At 39.3% G+C, this 20029-nt stretch overlaps 1 protein-coding gene across 1 annotated transcript; it reads right to left on the minus strand.

The window, feature by feature from the left end:
- Nucleotides 1–334: 334 nt before the first annotated feature.
- BTC (betacellulin) lies at nucleotides 335–17766 on the minus strand. The gene is made up of 5 exons (XM_032234930.1): nucleotides 17721–17766; nucleotides 9770–9868; nucleotides 6459–6564; nucleotides 4202–4348; nucleotides 335–440 (listed from the first exon to the last, which is right to left on the minus strand). Exons 1-5 carry the CDS (start codon nucleotides 17764–17766, stop codon nucleotides 335–337), a joined length of 504 nt encoding a protein of 167 aa, XP_032090821.1.
- Nucleotides 17767–20029: the final 2263 nt, after the last annotated feature.

The raw sequence follows: 20029 nt of genomic DNA on the forward strand, positions 1-20029 counted from the left end.
AATCTTGTCCTGATTACATCTCCGTCAGTATTGGCTAGTAAAAAAAGGAGATTATAGCCACCATGTCAATAAGTTAAGATACCTGGGAAAACTATCAGTTAACTATGAATGACTTGCCTGTTCACATAGAAAAATATTGCTTACTCATTACATGACTATAAAACATTCATTTGGTAAGTATCATTGAGTGTAGTAATCCATTAAACTGAAACAAACTTACATTAAATAAAATATTATGATTCAAATTCAAATAACATAATTAATTTTGAAATAAAATAAATTATCCCTCATTTTCACATTTCCAGGATGTAAAATTTTAGAACCATCTTTACCTTCATTCAATATCCGTCTCAAGTATATCATCAGTTTTCATTGGCTGCTCATTATCACAAGTCCCGGATTCCTCCTGTTTCCTCTTTCTACGCTTTTTCCGACAATAACTTTGAAAGGAAGTAAAAAAGTAAGTCTATGAGTTACAAATTCATAATGCAAATTTGTTACCTATCATCAGAAATTATTTAGTCTAATCAATGTTTACATTTGTGTATATATAAGGTAAAGGTAATGGTTCCCCTCACACATAGAGGTGAAACTTGAAAAATTAGAATATCATGCAAAAGTTCATTTATTTCAGTATGCAACTTAAAAGGTGAAACTAATATATGAGATAGACACATGCAAAGCAGAATATTTCAAGCCGCAATTTGTCATAATTGTGATGATTATGGCTTACAGCTCATGAAAACCCCAAATCCATAATCTCAGAAAATTAGAATATTACATGCAATCAATAAAACAAGGATTATACATAGAAAAATATTGGACCTCTGAAAAGTTTAAGCATGCATAAGTACTCAGTACTTGGTTTGGGCCCCTTTTGCAGCAATTACTGCCTCAATGTGGTGTGGCATGGAAGGTATCAGCCTGTGACACTGCTGAGGTGTTATGGAAGATCAGGATGCTTCAATAGTGGCCTTCAGCTCTTCTGCATTGTTCGGTCTCATGTCTCTCATCTTTCTCTTAGCAATGCCCCAAAGATTCTCTATGGGGTTCAGGTCAGGCGAGTTTGCTGGCCAATCAAGCACAGTAATCCCACGGTCATTGAACCAGGTTTTGGTGCTTTTGGCAGTGTGGGCAGGTGCCAACTCCTGCTGGAAAATGAAGTCAGCATCCCCATAAAGCTCATCTGCGGAAGGAAGCATGAAGTGCTCCAAAATCTCCTGGTAGACAGCTGTGTTGACCCTGGACTTAATGAAGCATGGTGGACCAACACCAGCAGATTACATGGCTTCCCAAATCAACACAGTCTGTGGAAACTTCACACTGGACTTCAAGCATCTTGCAGTGTGTGCCTCTCCATTCTTCCTCCATACTCTGGGTCCTTGGTTTCCAAATGAGATGCAAAAGTTGCTCTCATCAGAAAAGAAGACTTTGGACCACTGAGCAACAGACCAGGTCTGTTTTTCTTTAGCCCAGGTAAGACGCTTCTGACATTGTTTGTTGTTCAGGAGCAGCTTAACAAGAGGAATACGACATTTGAAGCCCATGTCCAGGATCCATCTATGTGTGGTGGCTCTTGATGCACTGACTCCAGCTTCAGTCCACTCCTTGTGAAAGTCCCCAACACTTTTGAATGGACTTTTCCTGACAATCCTCTCCAGGCCGCGGTCATCCCTGCTCTTGTGCACCTTTTTCTTCCACACTTTTCCCTTCCACATAACTTTCTATTAAAGTGCTTTGATACAGCACTTTGGGAACATCCAACTTCTTTTGCAATTACCTTTTGAGGCTTTCCCTCCTTATGGAGGGTGTCAATGATGGTTTTCTGCACAACTGTCAGGTCAGCAGTCTTTCCCATGATTGTGATTCCTACTGAAACAGACTGAGATACCATTTAAAGGCTCAGGAACCCTTTGCAGGTGTTATGGCTTAATTAGCTGATTAGAGTGGGGCACTTTGAGCCTAGAATTTTGCACCTTTTCACAATATTCTAATTTTCTGAGATTGTGGATTTGGGGTTTTCATGAGCTGTAAACCATAATCATCACAATTATGACAAATCACGGCTTGAACTATCTTGCTTTGCATGTAATGAGTCTATCTCATATATTAGTTTCACCTTTTAAGTTGCATTACTGAAATACATGAATTTTTGCATAATATTTTAATTTTTCAAGTTTCACCTGTATTCCTAACTCTTTCAAAGCCAAAGAGCAAGCACTGTCCGAAGATGCCTTGGTGGTATGTGGTCGGCATGACTAAATGTTGAAGGAGCACAGAACGCTGTTATCTTCCCACCAAAGGTGGTTCCTATTTTTCTACTTGCATTTTTACATGCTTTAAAACTGCTAGGTTGACCGAAACTGAGACAAGTAATGGGAACTCACTCCGTTACATGGCACTAGGATTTGAACCGCCTTTCGGATCGACAAGTTCAGCATCTTAGCCATTGAGCCACCACGTCTCAGGTGTGTTTGTGTGTTTGTTTGTATATGCATGCATGCATGTATACACATACATACATACATACATACATACATACATACAAACAAACAAACAAAACAACTGATTTCTAATGAAACTAAGTAAGTGTTGCAAGAGTATGTCTATGGTGAAGGAGAATGTTATCTCCAACTGAAATCAAAGCAGAGCAACATTTGCATTCAGGTCAACTCAAATGCAGCTGTGTGATCTGCTTCATTTATCTCTGAAGCCCTGTTCTTGTCTTCAGGTAAGCCCAAATTCTGCTAGCCATCCAATGGAGGTCAGAGGGAGCATGAGAAGGACTGCATGTATGGCCCTATCCATTGTCAAGTCTTCATATATTCAAAAACACAAGAGTAATAATAAAAAATAGTCTTGTATTTGTACTTGTTAATTTTCAACTCACAGAAACAGTATCTCCACTGAATGTTCATTAACTGTATTAACTGGAGAGGTTTCTTAAATGGAGTGCTATGGGTGTTATTTCTAGATTTTCTGCTCTTCAATAATTTTATAAATGGCTTGTATGAGAACTTAGACTCAACTGAGGAATCTCTTCCCTTTTATATACTGCTGATCCATAATTTCTAGTAGCCCCCACCAATATGACCAGTACTCAGGAATATTAGAGATGTCATGAAGGTTATTAGAGATGTCATTATATAACATCACAGATTGTCTATCACAGGCTCAGAAAAAAGGATACCAAATTTGCAGCTGATAAAAAGCTGGGAGGAATAACTTAAACCAAAAAGCAATAATCAATATATATTGATAGGTTGTAAGACTAAGTCCAAATCAATTATAAAAAAAGAATAATCTGCAACATGTTTTAGCTATAAAAATTATATACATACATACATTCGTAACACTTATCCTAGACAAGATCAAAGGCTTCTGGTCCAAAATTCTACATGGGCTAATCCAGATATTATGGATCATCCATAACAGAATGTAAGTCTGCAGTATAATGCAGCTATTAAAAAGCTGAAGCTCAGATACTTTTGTACCAAATGAGAAGAGAGGACTCACTGAAAAAAACAACTTAATGCTGAGAAAGATTGAACTCAAAAGGAGAAGGGACAGCAGAGAATGAGATGGATAGATAATATCATTAACATTGTGGGCAAGCCTGGGCAGACTCAGGGAGACAATGGACAATCAGGGGAACATGGCAAACTATGGCCCATGGTGTTGGGAACAGTCAGACAGGTCTTAGCAACTTTAAACAGCAGTTTTAAAAGCTACAATAACAGAAAGTACGTTACCTTGGTTACACATAATTCTGTTCTATTTCTGTCCATTTATTATATTACATTAAAAAGAATTACATGGAGTTTACTATTTCTTTGGAGCAATAGTATAACAAAACTATTGTACTTATACCTAAAGGTATCTTACCCACTGTAAAACATAGATGTGGAAATAAGTAAATTTATAATTTGATTCAAAAAACCTCTTTTTGAATTTCTACAGCTTTATGTAAACAAACAATATTGAAGAACATAATTCTAACATAACTAGAATTAAGGAAGAAAATTTACCTCAGTTGGGAATAATAAATTCAGTTTTATTTTCTTTGTAGATATTACGTATATTATACAGTATTAGAAACTTCCAAAAGTTATAATTGCTAAAGGCTGATTAACTTAATAACTACATTTGTAGTTTCATGAAAATACATACAGAAGCCAAATTTTCATTTGGGTGTACTCACTGAGTGTAAGTGCAGATACATGCAATCAGGATGATAAGCATTACCATAACAGCTATCAAAGCAACTACCACAATTTGATTTTGATCTCCTCTTAGATGAAATAAGTCCAATCGCTCGCATCTTTCCCCAGTGTAGCCTCTCTCACAGCTGTAAAAAATATAGAAAAATGTTTTGCAAATTGGTTTTCTTTTTTCCTTCAAGACTGAAGTCTATTACTACACTAGCACCTATCCCATATACAGTACACACTTGTGACTAAAGCAATTGTTCATTCTATTTGAGTTAGATACAATTCCATCACCATTAGCCATGCCAACTGGTGATTATGAGAACTATAATGTGACACAGCGGAAAGGTACAGATTGGGGGAACCTAGGACAGATCTGCAAACAAACTGCACATGCAAATGAATCTTAGGGCTTGAAAACTGCCATCCAATGGAATTCCTGATCTAGAAGAACTTCAACTGCATTCAGGGAAATATCACCTGAACATGATAATGTTTGCCAACCTAAACAACTTAATGTGTGGTCTTCAACTTCCAGAATTCTCTAGACAGCATGCTCTGTGTCGCCCTTTCTGCTTGGGATTTATTAGGAAAAGATTTGGAAATAAACACACAGTGGAAGATTTGGTATATATGCCGTTCTTCCACATGTGTTTAATTAAGGTATTTTGTGGCTGAGCACCCCATCAGTTGGACTAAATCAGTATTTCCAGATCAGTATTTCTCAATCTTGGCAGTTTGAAGCTATGCGAACTTCAACTCCTAGAATTATCCAGATAACATGCTGGCTGGGAATTTGGGGGAATTGAAGTCCATACATTTTCAAGCTGCCAAGGTTGAGTAACTCTGTACCAGAACAACTCATCATAGAAGAAAGCTGTTCCAGTTTATATTCTATACAAATTGAGTAATTTCTGGTGTTGTTGGAATCTTAAAAATAAAGATAAATGATAATAAAATAAATTAACAATAAAGACACCCAGAATTATTTTTCTTATAAAATAGTTGGCACATCAGGAAACCTCAGTTGTCTTTACTGAGTATCCCTGATAATAGTTAACATATCTTTACTTTCTGACAGTCAACAATCCTTGATACCCTATCATGGCCATAACTAATAAGTAATGGAGAAGGTATACCTTAATTATAAACTCAGGACAGATTCAATTACTCCCACTATCCTCTAAGCAGATAGATAAAAATTCATTAATAAAGTTACATTAACTTTAACTCTAAATCTTTTTTTAAAATCTTATGCATGGGATCTTCCAGTTCAGCAGTTGCATATTGAGGGTTGTAATATAGATATGATTGTCCAGAATTTTGCAATACCAAATCTAAGAGATTGGCTTTTTTTAATCTGAGAAGAAAAGTACTTTTAAAAGTTATAACTCATAATTTTAAAAGGTTAAAAGAATCATCACTTTCCACCTCATCTTCAATCTCACAGATTCATCATATGCAAAGTGGACACCTAAACTAGGGAGACTCCTCATGGACATTCTTTAGGCAATGCAAAGCACTGCCTAAGAAATTTTATGAATTTCTTAATAACAAATAAGGCTTTAGCATTTTAGCAATCATCCTTGTACAAGTAAGATTTTGTCTACTCATCAACATTAAAGAGAACCTGGAGCAAAATCCATAATTGGAAGACTGCATTATTATTTTTAAAGAGTTTTTACAGTATTCACGCCAGAATTGAAAGAACAGCTAAAACAAACAAATTCAAATAAGTAAAACATTTGGCCATTAGTAAATAACAGATTTAAATAAGTACATATTTGGCCAGAGCATGACATATTCTTTGGAGATATCTGGCCATTAAAGTTATGCTTAGATCTAAAGTAAAGGTAGAGCTTCCCCTCGCACGTATGTATGCCCTAGTCATTCACGACTCTAGAGAATGATGCTCATCTCTGTTTCAAAGTCGAAGAGCCAGTGCTGTCTGAAGACATCTCTGTGGTCATGTGGCTGGCATGAATAAATGCCAAAGGCACACGGAGCACTGTTACCTTCGCACCAAAGGTGATTCCTATTTTTTCTACTTGCACTTTTACATGCTTTCTAACTGCTAGGTTGACAGAAGCTGGAACAAGTAACAGGAGCTCACTCCGTTATGCAGCGCTAGGGATTTGAACTGCTGACCTTTCTGACTGACAAGCTCAGCGTCTTAGCCACTGAGCCATCTCATCCCTATTTGCTCAGGTTTAACTCTTGGGAAAAGGCATGTTTGGATTTGGGACCTACATGCAGGATGGAGTTTGTACTGCATCAACATAGCGGCATCTTCCCTTGACACAGAAGTACTTGTACTTCTCAGGACATTCGGAAAAATGCCCACTCAATCTCAAATCTAGAAATAAGAAAATACAAATATAAATACAAATATATATTAGGTTCTACTTAAAATACCTGGATTACTTGTGACTAACTTTTTCCTTCTGTGCTATTTTTAATAATTTTCTCATTTTGAAGAATGTTTTCAGTAATTGTATTTATAATCCTTTTAATATTTTGAGTGGGAAATTCCATGTGAGCATTTTGTCTTCATTCCAATTATGTGACCCATTCAAAGATGGCACATAAGTGCAATAAATAAACAATAAAGATTGTACTTTAACAGTACAATCTTTTTCATATCTGCATAGAAATAAGTCAAGAGAACATTAAAAATGTGTTAAATCAAATGAAATGAAATCATGTCCAACCGTCTGTTTCTGCATTTTACCAGTAAGTACGTGTAATGCTAACCTATGTTCCCTACAATTTTGTGAAAAGACTACTGCATTCATTACTGAAATAATGATGCAGCCATGATGACTTATAGCCATGTTCCTTTTTTATTTGTTTAATTTGCTTAATTGCAATATAACAGAATAACAGAATTGGAAGGCCTAGTTGGAAGGACTAGAGGTCTTCTAGTCCAACCCCCTGATCAAGCATGAGACCCTATGCCATTTCAGACAAATGGATGTCCAGTCTCTTTTTAAAAACCTTCAGTGATGGAGCACCAACAACTTTTGAAGGTAAAACATTTTATTATTCTCAGTGTCATAGTCATTATTGATTAGTTTTCAACCAAGTTCTGCCTTCTGTTATGGCTGGTTCGCACAAGGACGTGGTTGGTTCGCACACATGAGCAATAGTGACAAAATTGCTTCTGTGCATGCGCAGAAGCAAAATACAAGATGGTGGTGACTACGCTGCTGCCAATAGAACCAATTTGGGGGCGTGGCCGGCCAAGTTACTACCTACTCAACTGAACCAGTCCAAACTGGTAGGAACCCACTTCTGTAGCTCCATTAAGACCTACAAATTGATTGTGGATTGTCAGCTAGTTACGAATCCATCTGGTGATGCTATCTATCCCATATTTTTCTAGCTTACCAAGAAGTATATTGTGGTCTACTTTGTCAAGAGCCTACTGAAATCCAAGTGCACTAAGTCCACTGCATTTTATTGGTCCACTAATTTAGTCACTTTGTCAAAGAATGAAACAGGATTTGTTTGGCATGATCTGTTTTTGACAAAGCCATGTTGGCTTCTAATTATAACTTTGCTTGCTTCTAGGTCATGGACTCAAACTCTATCATGTCACGTGACATATCGTGATGTATTGTGACGGTTTTGACTTTGCTGAGCTAAAGTTGAACCGAGCCGAGGTGGCGCAGTGGTTAGAGTGCAGTACTGCAAGCTACTTCAGCTGACTGCTAGTTCGGCAGTTCGGCTGTTCAAATCTCACCGGCTCAGGATTGACTCAGCCTTCCATCCTTCCGAGGTGGGTAAAATGAGGACCCGGATTGTTGGGGGCAATATGCTGACTCTGTAAACCACTTAGAGAGGGCTGAAAGCCCTATGAAGCGGTATATAAGTCTAACTGCTATTGCTATTGCTAAGTTGCTATGGCCTGCATGTGACACATCCAGCCCGTGGGCTGCCAGTTTGACATCCCTGTTCCAAGTTTTCTCTGATTTGTTGCTTCATTATCTTTTCCAGGATCTTTCCAGGCATTGAAGTCAGGCTTATTGGTTTGTGGTTTAACCACATCAACTCTTTTCCAGTCCTCTGATAGTTCCCTGGTTCTCCAGAATCTTTGGTTCCGAGATGCCATCTGCCAGTTCTTGCACAACTGTGGGATATAATCTCTCCGGTCCCTTTGATTTGAACTCATCTAGAATGGACAAGTGTTCTCTTATCTCCTCACCCCCTATTTTAATTTGAATTCCTAGACTCTTTTATAGGTTGGGCTATTTTTGTGTGAAGACAGATGCAAAAAAAGAATTAAGCAGCTCTGCTTTCTGCCTTCTCCATGTCACTTCTTTGTCATCTTCTTCCATTAGTGGACTAATTATTTATTTGACTTTTTTCTTATTTTATATGTTTCTTATTATTTTTCACATGTTGCAAGTCTCAGTTCATTCATTCTGAGCTTAGCCTTCCTGGCTTCATTTTTGCAGATTAAGGTTATACGCTGATATTCTATCTTAGTTATTGGTTCTTACAGCAAAGACAGCTGATGAGGCTAAGGTGCAGAGAATGAAATATAAATAATTGGAAGAGAGAAAAGGAGGACAGAAGAAGAGGAGAGAAATGGCTCTATATTCAATTAAGAAAATTGGCAAGGTACAACAAGAGCAATTTAAAAACAATTGTTGGATGTAAAATAAAAGAGATTTATCAAGATGGGAAATAAGCCTAGTGAAACTCTGAACTTGGTGAGAGATTAGGCAAACCAAAAGTTTTGAAAGATTTAGATCTTACATTATGCAGAGAATCTGATATGGTTCTTAGAGGTCTCATTAGCAAGCAATATACAGAACATCAACATATTTCTTTCTCTGTCAGTCTCTGCATGGCGTCTTTGATTGTTTTGACTTTTTTTGTTTTTTCCCATGGGTTACATCTACCCTGACACCTTTGAAAATTCAAAAGCATTCGCATCCTCAGACCCAAGGACAGTTCTTTCAAATCCAGATATTTTCCAATTCTTGACAATTGTCCCTGGATTTGGATTAAAAACTGCACTACTGTATTAATTTAATCTTAAATAGATTATGTTTATTAAGGGATTATTAATAATTGGAAAGGAAATGGGTGGCAAATAAATTTAATAATAAATAAATTCAAAGTTATTGTTGATCAGTAACAGAATGTATGCATCTATATTTCTTTAAAGAATCATTAAAACAGGATATATTTATAATTAACATATTGCAAAATAAAAGCTTACAAATGGTGATTTCTAGTTTCTAAAATGTTGTGCATTGTTACATGTAATTACAACGGAAAGTATTTATTCATTAGATTTCTCTCCTGCCTTTATTTTCTATATAACTCAAGATGGAATAGATAATGCAAACTGCTTACTTTTCCCAAATCTGTGAAGTAGGATGGGTTCATAGTTACTCAACTACCCATACTCAAGGGACAATTAGAACTCCTAGGCTCTTGGTTTCTAATCTGTAACTGTAATTACTACATTAATTAATCAGTTAAACAGTCTTCCTCTCCATTATTGAAAACAATGTCATTGTCAGGAATTAAAATCCATCTGTTACCTGTACATGTTCCATTCATGTGATCACAGGAAAGCTTCTTGGTTTCCAGGCCAGCTGTTGCATTTTCACTGCTAGTCACAGAGCTGAAAATCACTATGCCTTTAGTTGGGGAGGAGGAGAAGGCAAATCATTTCAAAAGTAACTTTCAAGTACTTTTCAAGTAACTAGACTCAAATTACAGTAATACTTCTACTAAGTGTACTGCTTGTTTCTTATTTCTAAAGATACAATTCCCATTTAACTATCTGAATCCTAACAGCTAATGTGGGTTTTGCTATGCCTTAAGAAAATTTCCAGTTTGAAAAATTTCTGAATAGCATACTGTAATACTTTAGATTACTTATATTAAAGGTAAAGGTTTCCCTGCATATATGTGCTAGTTGTTTTCCAGTTCTATCTAGGAGTGGCGCTCATCTCCACTTCAAAGCCAAAGTCCCAGCACTGTCCAAAGACATCTCCATGGTTATGTGGCCAGCATGACTCAATGCCAAAGGCGCACAGAGCACTATTACCTTCCCACCAAAGTGGTCCCTATTTTTCTACTTGCATTTTTTACGTCCTTTCAAACTGCTAGGTTGGCAGAAGCTGGAACAAGTAACGGGAGGTCATTCCATTATGCAGTACTAGGGATTCGAACTGCTGAATTACCGATCTTCTGATTGACAAGGTCAACGTCTTAGCCACTGAGTCACCGCATCCCTTTTACTTACATTACCTATGTTCAATACACTTTAAATACTCATAACATTTTCCCTCAACTGTTTGAACTTTAAAAAGTCTACTTCTAATAGCACAGTGGCAGATTAACACATCTTTGTTAAACAGCTAACAGAACTTCCCCAGACAAGGAAAAACTGAGAGAGTGCTCATTTTTAGTCCACAGATTTGCTCTATGAGAGAAGCTTGACAAGATTTGAAGGGGCTTATTCACTGATATCAATATAGTCTTCCAAGTCAGCCTACTATTACTGAATAATATTTTCATCACAGGAGGCCTCAAACAAACATTTCTAAGAATTTCTTCAGCAGGTGACCTGGAATTAATCCTCAATCCCCTTTATTAGCTCTTTCCAAAAAAGAGTTGTATATCAACTATACAAACTAAGTCACTCTTACCAAAGCTTTCTTAGACTGGATAATGATATTCATACATTATTTTTCCTCACCCTTATTCTTGCCTACAGAATGCAATTTATCCAAATATTTCCAATTTTGCACACCTGCACACTTTTTCACAAATGTGCATGTATGAAGAAACCACAAAAAGTTTTAAAAAAAGATAACTACTGCAGCAGATTTTTTTTTTCCTGGAAGCAGTGTTGTTTCCACTCCTATTGGGCAAATTGATAAATTGATGGCAATTTCAGGAGAATCCTTGTGCCTCTTCTCAATGATCAGTCCTTCTATACTAGGTCACCATATAAAATTCAGTAAATAAATAAGAACTGCCAAATATCAAGAATATTTATTATAAATATTAAATGTCAACAATAAATATTTAAGCCATGAATTCAATCTAATATAAGAACCATAGATTTAATAGATTTAATAGATTTTAATAGCATTTATAGGCCGCCCTTTTCCCTGAGGGGACTCAGGGCGGCTTACAATAACAAGGAAGGGGAGTGAAGACAAAACATAAAAAGAAATGTGCAATAACTGAAAAATACTAAAAACACAACATTCTCTCAGCATTCGGGAGGGGCGGAAGAGTTTATCCCCAGGCCTGACGGGCTAGCCAGATCTTGAGGGCTGTACGGAAGGCCTGGACTGTGGTCAGGGTACGAATCTCCACGGGGAGATTGTTCCATAGCGTCGGAGCAGCAACTGAGAAGGCTCTCCTCCGGGTAGTCGCCAGTCGGCACTGACTGGCGGATGGAATACGGAGGAGGCCCGCTCTATGCGATCTGATGGGACGCAGGGAGGTTATTGGCAGAAGGCGGTCTCTCAAATAGTCAGATCCACTACCATGGAGCGCTTTATGGGTGGTAAGTAAGACCTTGAATTGCACCCGGAGATCCACAGGCAGCCAGCGCAGCTCGCGGAGGATAGGTGTTATGTGGGCGAACCGAGGTGCGCCCACAATCACTCGCGCGGCCGCGTTCTGTACTAGCTGAAGTCTCCGGGTGCTCTTCAAGGGCAGCCCCATGTAGAGCACGTTGCAGTATTCCAGCTTAGAGATCACAAGGGCTCGAGTGACTGTCGTGAGAGCCTCCCGATTCAGGTAGGGCCGCAACTGGCGCACCAGGCGAACCTGGGCAAATGCCCCCCTGGTCACAGCCGATAGATGGTGATCAAAACTCAGCTGTGGATCCAGGAGGACTCCCAAGTTGCGGACCCTATCTGAGGGGTATAAATTTTGTCCCCCCAGCCTGATTGATGGTACGGTGGTCAAATTATTGGGAGGAAAACACAACAGCCACTCGGTCTTGTCTGGGTTGAGCACCAGTTTGTTTGCTCTCATCCAGTCTTTAACAGCTTCCAGACCCTGTTCCATCACGTCCACCGCTTCATTGAGTTGGCACGGGGCGGACAGATACAGTTGAGTATCGTCCGCATATTGGTGATACTTTATCCCGTGCCTCCGAATGATCTCGCCCAGCGGTTTCATGTATATGTTAAATAGGAGGGGGGACAAGACCGACCCCTGTGGCACCCCACATGTTAGGGGCCTCGGGGACGATCTCTGCCCACCCACCAACACCGACTGCGACCTGTCCGAGAGGTAGGAGGAGAACCACTGCAAAACAGTGCCGCCCACTCCCACCTCCCGCAGTCGTCGCAGAAGGATACCATGGTCGATGGTATCGAAAGCCGCTGAGAGGTCAAGGAGAACCAGGATGGACGCAAAGCCTCCATCCCTAGCTCTCCAGAGATCATCGGTCAATGCGACCAAAGCAGTTTCTGTGCTGTAACCTGGTCGGAAGCCGGACTGGAAGGGGTCAAGATAGTTTGCTTCCTCCAAGGTACGCTGAAGCTGGAGGGCCACCACTTTCTCAACAACCTTCCCCACATAGGGAAGGTTGGAGACTGGACGGTAGTTATTAAGAATAGCTGGATCCAGAGACGGTTTCTTCAGAAGGGGTCTCACCACCGCTGCCTTAAGCTCGGTGGGAAAATGCCCCTCCCGAAGAGATGCCACAGCAACCGCTTGGATCCAGCCTCGTGTCACCTCACTGCTGTTGGCAACCAGCCAGGAGGGACACGGGTCCAGTACACAAGTGGAGGTACTCACAGCTCGCATAGCCTTGTCCACATCCCCAGAGGCAACTTCCTGAAACTCAACCCAGAGATGGTTTGCCAAGTCTTTCCCCTGTGTCTCAGCTGGCTCTGCAAGAGTGGAGTCCAGGTCCGCTCGAAACCGGGCAACTTTGTCCGCCAAGAACTGAACATACTCCTCAGCCTTACCCTGTAAGGGGTCCCCCGTCTCCCTCCTATTTAGGAGGGAGCGGGTTATCCTAAACAGGGCGGCTGGGCGGGACTCGGCGGACGCTACCAAGGAGGCAATGTATGTTCTTTTTGCCGATCTTAGAGCGCGAGTATACTCCTTGGTGCATGCTGTTACAAGTGCCCGGTTCAATTCGGACCTGTCTAATCTCCACAGGTGCTCTAGGCGTCTCCTCCGGCGCTTTATCTCCCGGAGCTCCTCGGTGAACCAAGGAGGCCTCCGGGGGCCGCTGACCCGGAGGGGCCATAGTGGCGCAATCCGGTTTAGAGACCCCAAAGCTGCCGAGTGCCAGGCAGCGACAAGGGTCTCAACCGAACTGTGGGCGAGAGTATCTGGAATAACCCCAAGCTCCGTCTGGAACCTAATGGGGTCCATCAGTCGCTTGGGGCGGAACCACCTGGTCGGTTCCTCCTCCCTACGGTGGGGGTTTGGCCTCCGGAAGTCTAGCCTCAGTAGGCAGTGGTCTGACCATGACAGGGGTATGATCTCATTACCCCTCAGACCAAGATCGTAACTCCACTGCTCCGAGAGGAATACGAGGTTGAGCGTGTGACCCGCTGAGTGGGTTGGGCCTCGAATTACCTGAGTCAAGCCCATGGCTGTCATGGAAGCCATGAACTCCTGCGCTCCGTCAGAGCGTTCACCGAGCGAAGGCAAGTTGAAATCCCCCAGAACTATAAGTCTAGGGAACTCAGCTGCCAGCTCGGCTACTGACTCGAGGAGCGAGGGGAGGGCTGCTGCAACGCAGTTGGGAGGCAGGTACGTAAGCAGCAGACCCACTTGACCCTTGAGGTCCAGCTTCACCAGCAGGGACTCACACCCGACAAGCTCCGGAGCAGGGATCCTACGAGGTACTAAAGACTCCCGGACTACAATAGCCACACCGCCACCCCTTCCCTGGGCTCTCGGCTGGTGTAGCACCTGAAATCCGGCTGGGCACATCTCTACGAGGGGGACTCCTCCCTCCGTGCCCAGCCATGTTTCAGTAATACATGCCAGGTCTGCGCCCTCATCAGTTATCAAGTCCCGGATGAGGGGGGGCCTTATGAACCACAGACCTGGCATTTAGCGACAGCAGCCTGAGACCAGGTTCCTGATCACTCGCGCCATCTGACCTTGGAGTGGGACTCCTAGGGCCGGAAGGAGGGATCTCTGTAATATAGCGAACCCTCCTTCCCCAATGATGGCCTGCCCTAAAGTCCCCGCCGTATCTGCCTCTCCCTGTTATGACCGCAATGCTCTGACCCTCACCCGTGGATATAGCCCCCCCAACCACCCCAATGGCCCCCATATAACCCGCCAGGTCCTCCGAATCATTCATACTCAAACTCTCACACAAGCAGTCCTCACTAATAGAATAGAATTAAAACACAAAAACCATGTAATAAAAAGAGCACATAACACCAAAAGATAATTAATATTTGCAATAGTTGGTCAATCTCCAACTTCTTGTTTCAGACATATTGGGATCACAGTTTCCAGAATTCTTAGCCAGCATATTTAAGGAAAATTATATTAGATTATGGAAAGTGTTATAAATCCAAGTTTAGTAACTAAAATGAGAATACTTTTAAGATACTGTAAGTGCATGGTTACAAAATGCAGTAACATATATGTAAAATTTGTCCCAATTATGACAGATGTACAGAAAAATAGTACAGGTAACTTGGTAAAGTTTTGAAGGCTTGATTAAAATATTATGCATCATTAAACTGCTTAAATTATGTAAATGAAACAGTCTAATAAAATACTTAATTACTGGAAAGCCAATGAGTTCCACAGGTATTTAACTAAGCAAAGACTGCAACCTTCAGAAAGAAGCATAATTTTGCTCAGACATCTGTCATATTAAATATGAAAGGTTTTTGATTTTTAAAATATAGAGTGGACATGGTATTCAAAATAATAATTAAAAAAATATAGATAATCAGTTCAACTTTGAAAGTAAGATAATAAGTAAGAGGGAAAATATTGAACTAAATATGCTTGAAACACAAAGTCAAAAATATGACCTATAGTTTAAATAAAATTATCCACATTAAAATTTCAAAATAGGTATCTTTTTGAGATTCCGAAGGATACAGCAATTAACAATGTAATGAATAAAGAAATAAACAAAAAAGCTACCATATGTGACGTTCAAAACAAACACAACTATTGCTATACCAGTATCTCAAAATTACCAATACAATAAAAAAAAGAATGCTGGGCCCATACCATAGCTAAAAGTTTTGTAGACAGGATACCAATTAAACAGTTGCATCTGTACAACAGCTGTAAAGCGCTCTCTCTCTCTCTCTCTCTCTCTGTGTGTGTGTGTGTGTGTGTGTGTTTTGATAGAGACAAATAGGAATTCCTAAGGAAAAAGTGTCTGAAATTCAACTTATTTTGCAATTATTGTTTTGAGATTAAAGAGAAATCTAGATTTTGGAAGATTAAGATTGAATTTGGCAGTGAAATTCTGACTGCATGATGCATTCACCTACTTCTCTGTGAGTTAAATGTTATTATTTATAAATTGCAGAAAATATTAATATGTTTAAAATTTCTATCTATTATAAGCATAACCATATACTTACTATAAGTTATAATTAAAATGGAATTATCCTCTTTCTCACACTTCTCTTTTTCCCTGGCTCAAGTCATAGCCCTGTTTATTCCATTAATTGTCTTGTTGCCTCCTTTATGTTCCCAAGGTCTGTTAGGCATTTATTCACAGTACCTGAATGTGAGATCTGTGGGTTGGTAGACTAGAGAAGAAATATCCTGGGGGGGAAATACAGCAAGCCACTTCCACACTATTGTCAAAGAAGCAATATGAATGTCTTCATTTTGTCTCCAGGAGTTGAACTTAACTTGAGGGACACTTTATCTTGTAACACTTATACAATGGACATTATACACCAGATATATGAACAGGTCTTTGTCCCGAAAGTAGACTTCATTTCCAGGAAAAGCAACAACACAACAGTGTCCCAACAAAGGAAATAAGTAGGAACAGAAAGGCATGGAAGTTTTTAAAAGGTGTGTTTCATCACTAAGCTTTGACTACTAGTATTAAAACATTCCAGGAGTTCCAGAAAAACATGTAATCCAGTTAAACCACTTGCAATATCTCAAGGCAAGTGCCATAGAACTAGAAAATATTCCAATATTTAAATTGCTATCAATATAAATAATGTGATGTTTAGTAAAATTAATTGGCAGAAAGTATTTCCAAAAAACTATTACTATCAAATAAACAAATCCAGACGTATGTTCTGAATGTCAATATTTTAAAATAGCCCTAATTAATATGTTGTGGATTATAAATTACATTGCTTTCTTTTGCTGAAAAACAGATACTATGAACCGTCATGAGTTTATAATGCAAAGTTATAATACAATGCAAATTAACACAGAAATTATTTTCAATTCTCTATAATGTAATAGATTGTTAGTGATGTCTGGTGATATTATTGCAAAACTTAGTTAACAAACAATATAATTTAATAAGCCCACTTAAATAAGAAATGTTACAAACTATATAGGCTGGCCTGTGATTAGACCAGAGCAGCCTTTCTTTACCTTTTAACTTGTTTCAAACTGCCCTGGGTTCTAAGGCCCCTTAAAATAAACACACGGGATAAAAATAGGCACTTAGGTACTCTATTTAATGGGTATCCTGCCAAGCAATGTGTAGCGAAGGCAACCTAATCTAATTGATGATATACTTGGCACCAGAAAAAAATCCTACTTTGGATTTCCTTAGCCATAAAAAAGTGGGTACTTGGTTTCAATAGCAAGACCTGAATGCAAAACTTGGAAGGAAGGAAGGAAGGAAGGAAGGAAGGAAGGAAGGAAGGAAGGAAGGGTCTGACTTTATCATAAATGAGCAATGGTTTTCAGATGATGGAGTAGATTTGATCATATGCCACGAGGGCAGGTATGAAGCCTTGTCTTGAAAGCCGCTATCTTTCCACAGTGCTTCCTATCTAAAAAAAATTCATCTCTTTTTGTATTACAAAGTCACAAACAGTGATAATTGCAAGCACTTTGCTGTTCACCTAGATTGAAGAAATGGGTAGGTTGATTTCTTTCTTGCTTTCTTTTTTCTAGCAGAGTTCCTATCCAGGACAAGCAAAAACACTGCAAGTGAAGCTAAACCTGCTGGGGGTTTGCTTATTAACTTACTTGCTTATTGAATTCATATGCTATTGATTGATTTAATTTATATGCCGCCCCTCTCGCTTATAAGAGACTCTTATAAGTTTATAAATTGTTTGGAAATCCCTGCCAGCAAAGAGAAATACTGACAGTAGGACTGAGTTACAAATGTCATTCTCTTTTCCCGCAAGGGTCCCCGGGCATAAGAGTTGCATAACTTCTGTCAGAAAAGGACGCACCTGTTGAACGTCTGCCTGCCGTGAAGCTATCGAAGGGTGTTCTATGCAAGAACAGCAGCAAGTAGCCAGGAACCCACCCGACAACCGTGGTAGATAGAAAGGAAACGTCAATCCTCACCCAGAAGCAGGAGAGGGCCGGAACCCAGAAGCGCGTCAAGAGCCATCAAAGCCGGGCTTCACCTCCACTAGCCAGCGGACTGCAGCAACTTACACGAAACAGCCACCGCCCCACAACTTGAAAAAGTCAGGAGGCGCCGCTGAGACAGAAAGGCGCAGCCTCTTCGGCAACCTGAGACAGGGGTTCCCCCGCCTCCTGCTTCTCCTGGCTGGAAGGCACAGGGCTGACTTTTCGCCGTCCGCCTTCTTTAACACCCTGCGTGAAAAGAAGTCTCAGCCATCTCTGCCATCCGGAATCGCCCGAACACCTGGCGCCCTTGCTGCTCCTACTCCTCCTGGCACGGACGGGGAGGAGGTTGGCGTCACCCTCTTTCCTTCAGGGATATAGGGAAATCTTTCCCAGTCTCAGAAGTATTACTTCTTGCTTTTGAAGTATTTATGCCACCAGTCAGAAGACTTCCTTAGCGATCGTATCAGGCGCGTGGGGGAACGGGATAATTAAAAGAACAGACCCAAGGATGCGCTCAGTTGGCAGGGGCAGGATCTAGCCCTAACTGCAATGGCGAGAGACAAAAGCGATGGGATCCAAATATCTTGTCATTACCGAGAATAGCAATTAAATCCTTTGGCTGAATTCACTGCTCAGATTATTTAAACTGAAGATCCTTAATGAAATCCATGAATCTCAGCTGTGACTCCATCCTCGGTGGGGCGGGGGAACACCTTTCCGGATCTCAGCTCAAGAAGCATATTGTAAAAAAGAAACCGCAAAGAAAAATAGTTGACCTATAGGAAATTATTTGGAAATCATCAAACACAATTTTTAATTATGTAAAGAGACCAATTAAGGATATAATTATCAATGGTTTCTCATTTGCAGTTATCAAAAAGATTCAAAGTGGACAAAAAGATTTTTGGCATAGAGAGACAATTTAAAGTACAATTGTGCATGATGATGAATAACTAATTGTTTAAAATTGCACTGTTTTGTTGAAATTTGATACAGAGAAAGACCAGGTTAAAGAATGTATGACTAAAATTTTTGATTATAATTTACAGATTGATCAGTAGGAAAATATGTGGTAAAAACAATGAAAGTTTATTGTGTTATGATCTCAAAGGGATTTTTTATAAAATGATGTGTAATTGGTATATGACACCATAGAAATTATCTAGAATATATGAAGGCACTTCAAATCTATCATTTTATCATGCTTGGTGAATATGTAAGAAAGCTAAAAAGTTTTGGATTCAAATACATATTTTTATACAGAGTTTTTTGAAATAGTAATTTTCAGTTGAAGCCAGAATTTTTACTTTTAGGACTAATGAATATACAGAAAAAAGCCCAGAAGGTTATTTTAGTATATCATTATTATGGCAAGATTAGTACTTATCCATAAATTCAGAAAGATAAAATGCTACCCACTATGGAGGAATAGCTGACAAAATTGAAGATCTTTCTTAGAGGGGTAAACTAATTTATTTGCTTACAGAAAAAAGAACATCTACATTTATTGGTGCCCCCCCCCAAAAAAAAACACCTATGGACTCTTTTTGCATAAAATTGATTAGAAAGAACACATTGTAGAAAGAAGGGAATAAGTAAAGAGAAATATTAAGATATAATTGTATTTAGAACTGCTGTGAAGAATATTGGAAGTCTGTCTGTATCTTTTTCTTTCCCTTCTATTTTTTTACTTTTTTCCTTTCTTACACTGTGTCTTTGATTCCTTTCCCTTTTCTTGCTTTCTTTATATTTATATTAGATTGATTTTTTAATTTTTCTTTAAAAAGGTTTAATAAAAAAGTTATGGTATATATTTTATATACCTGTATTATATAAATTATATAGGTATAAATATTATAAATAAAATTGATCATCTTTTAAGTCTATTCTGACTAACTGCAGTTTGTAAGGGCTACTGGTTGTAGATTTTATAACTAACAGCTTTTGGAGGGGAAATTGGGATAATAACATCCTGCATTCACAATACATGGAATCCCCACAGAGCAGAATGAAAGACTTAATGCTTCACTTCTGTGTTTCTTTTAGGAGCAAAAGCCTGCCTTGGGTTTAACTCAGAGAGCCAGAGCAAGTATGAAGAATTCTTGTTTGTTTTAGTAAAAGCTTTGCTTTGTTTTTTTCTCAGGCTGATCTTGTCTAGTCTCCAAAACTAAGCACGTTTGGGCCTTATCAGTACTTCGATGGAAGACTACCAAGTATATCATGGCTATAAACTGGTTTAGAAAAAACAAAAATCATCCTGGAAGAGTCAGTGAAAAACCACTTCCTCTATTATTGCAAAA

The sequence above is a fragment of the Thamnophis elegans genome, chromosome Z (genome assembly GCF_009769535.1).
Source record: "Thamnophis elegans isolate rThaEle1 chromosome Z, rThaEle1.pri, whole genome shotgun sequence".
Lineage (NCBI taxonomy): Eukaryota > Metazoa > Chordata > Lepidosauria > Squamata > Colubridae > Thamnophis > Thamnophis elegans.

Coding starts and splice junctions, on each gene's coding strand:
- BTC (XM_032234930.1), bottom strand. CDS start 17,766: ATGGCTCTTGACGCGCTTCTGGGTTCCGGCCCTCTCCTGCTTCTGG. Junction 6,565..9,769: donor CATGAATGGAACATGTACAG/GTAACAGATGGA, acceptor TCTTATTTCTAG/ATTTGAGATTGAGTGGGCAT. Junction 4,349..6,458: donor GTACAAACTCCATCCTGCAT/GTAGGTCCCAAA, acceptor TATTTTTTACAG/CTGTGAGAGAGGCTACACTG.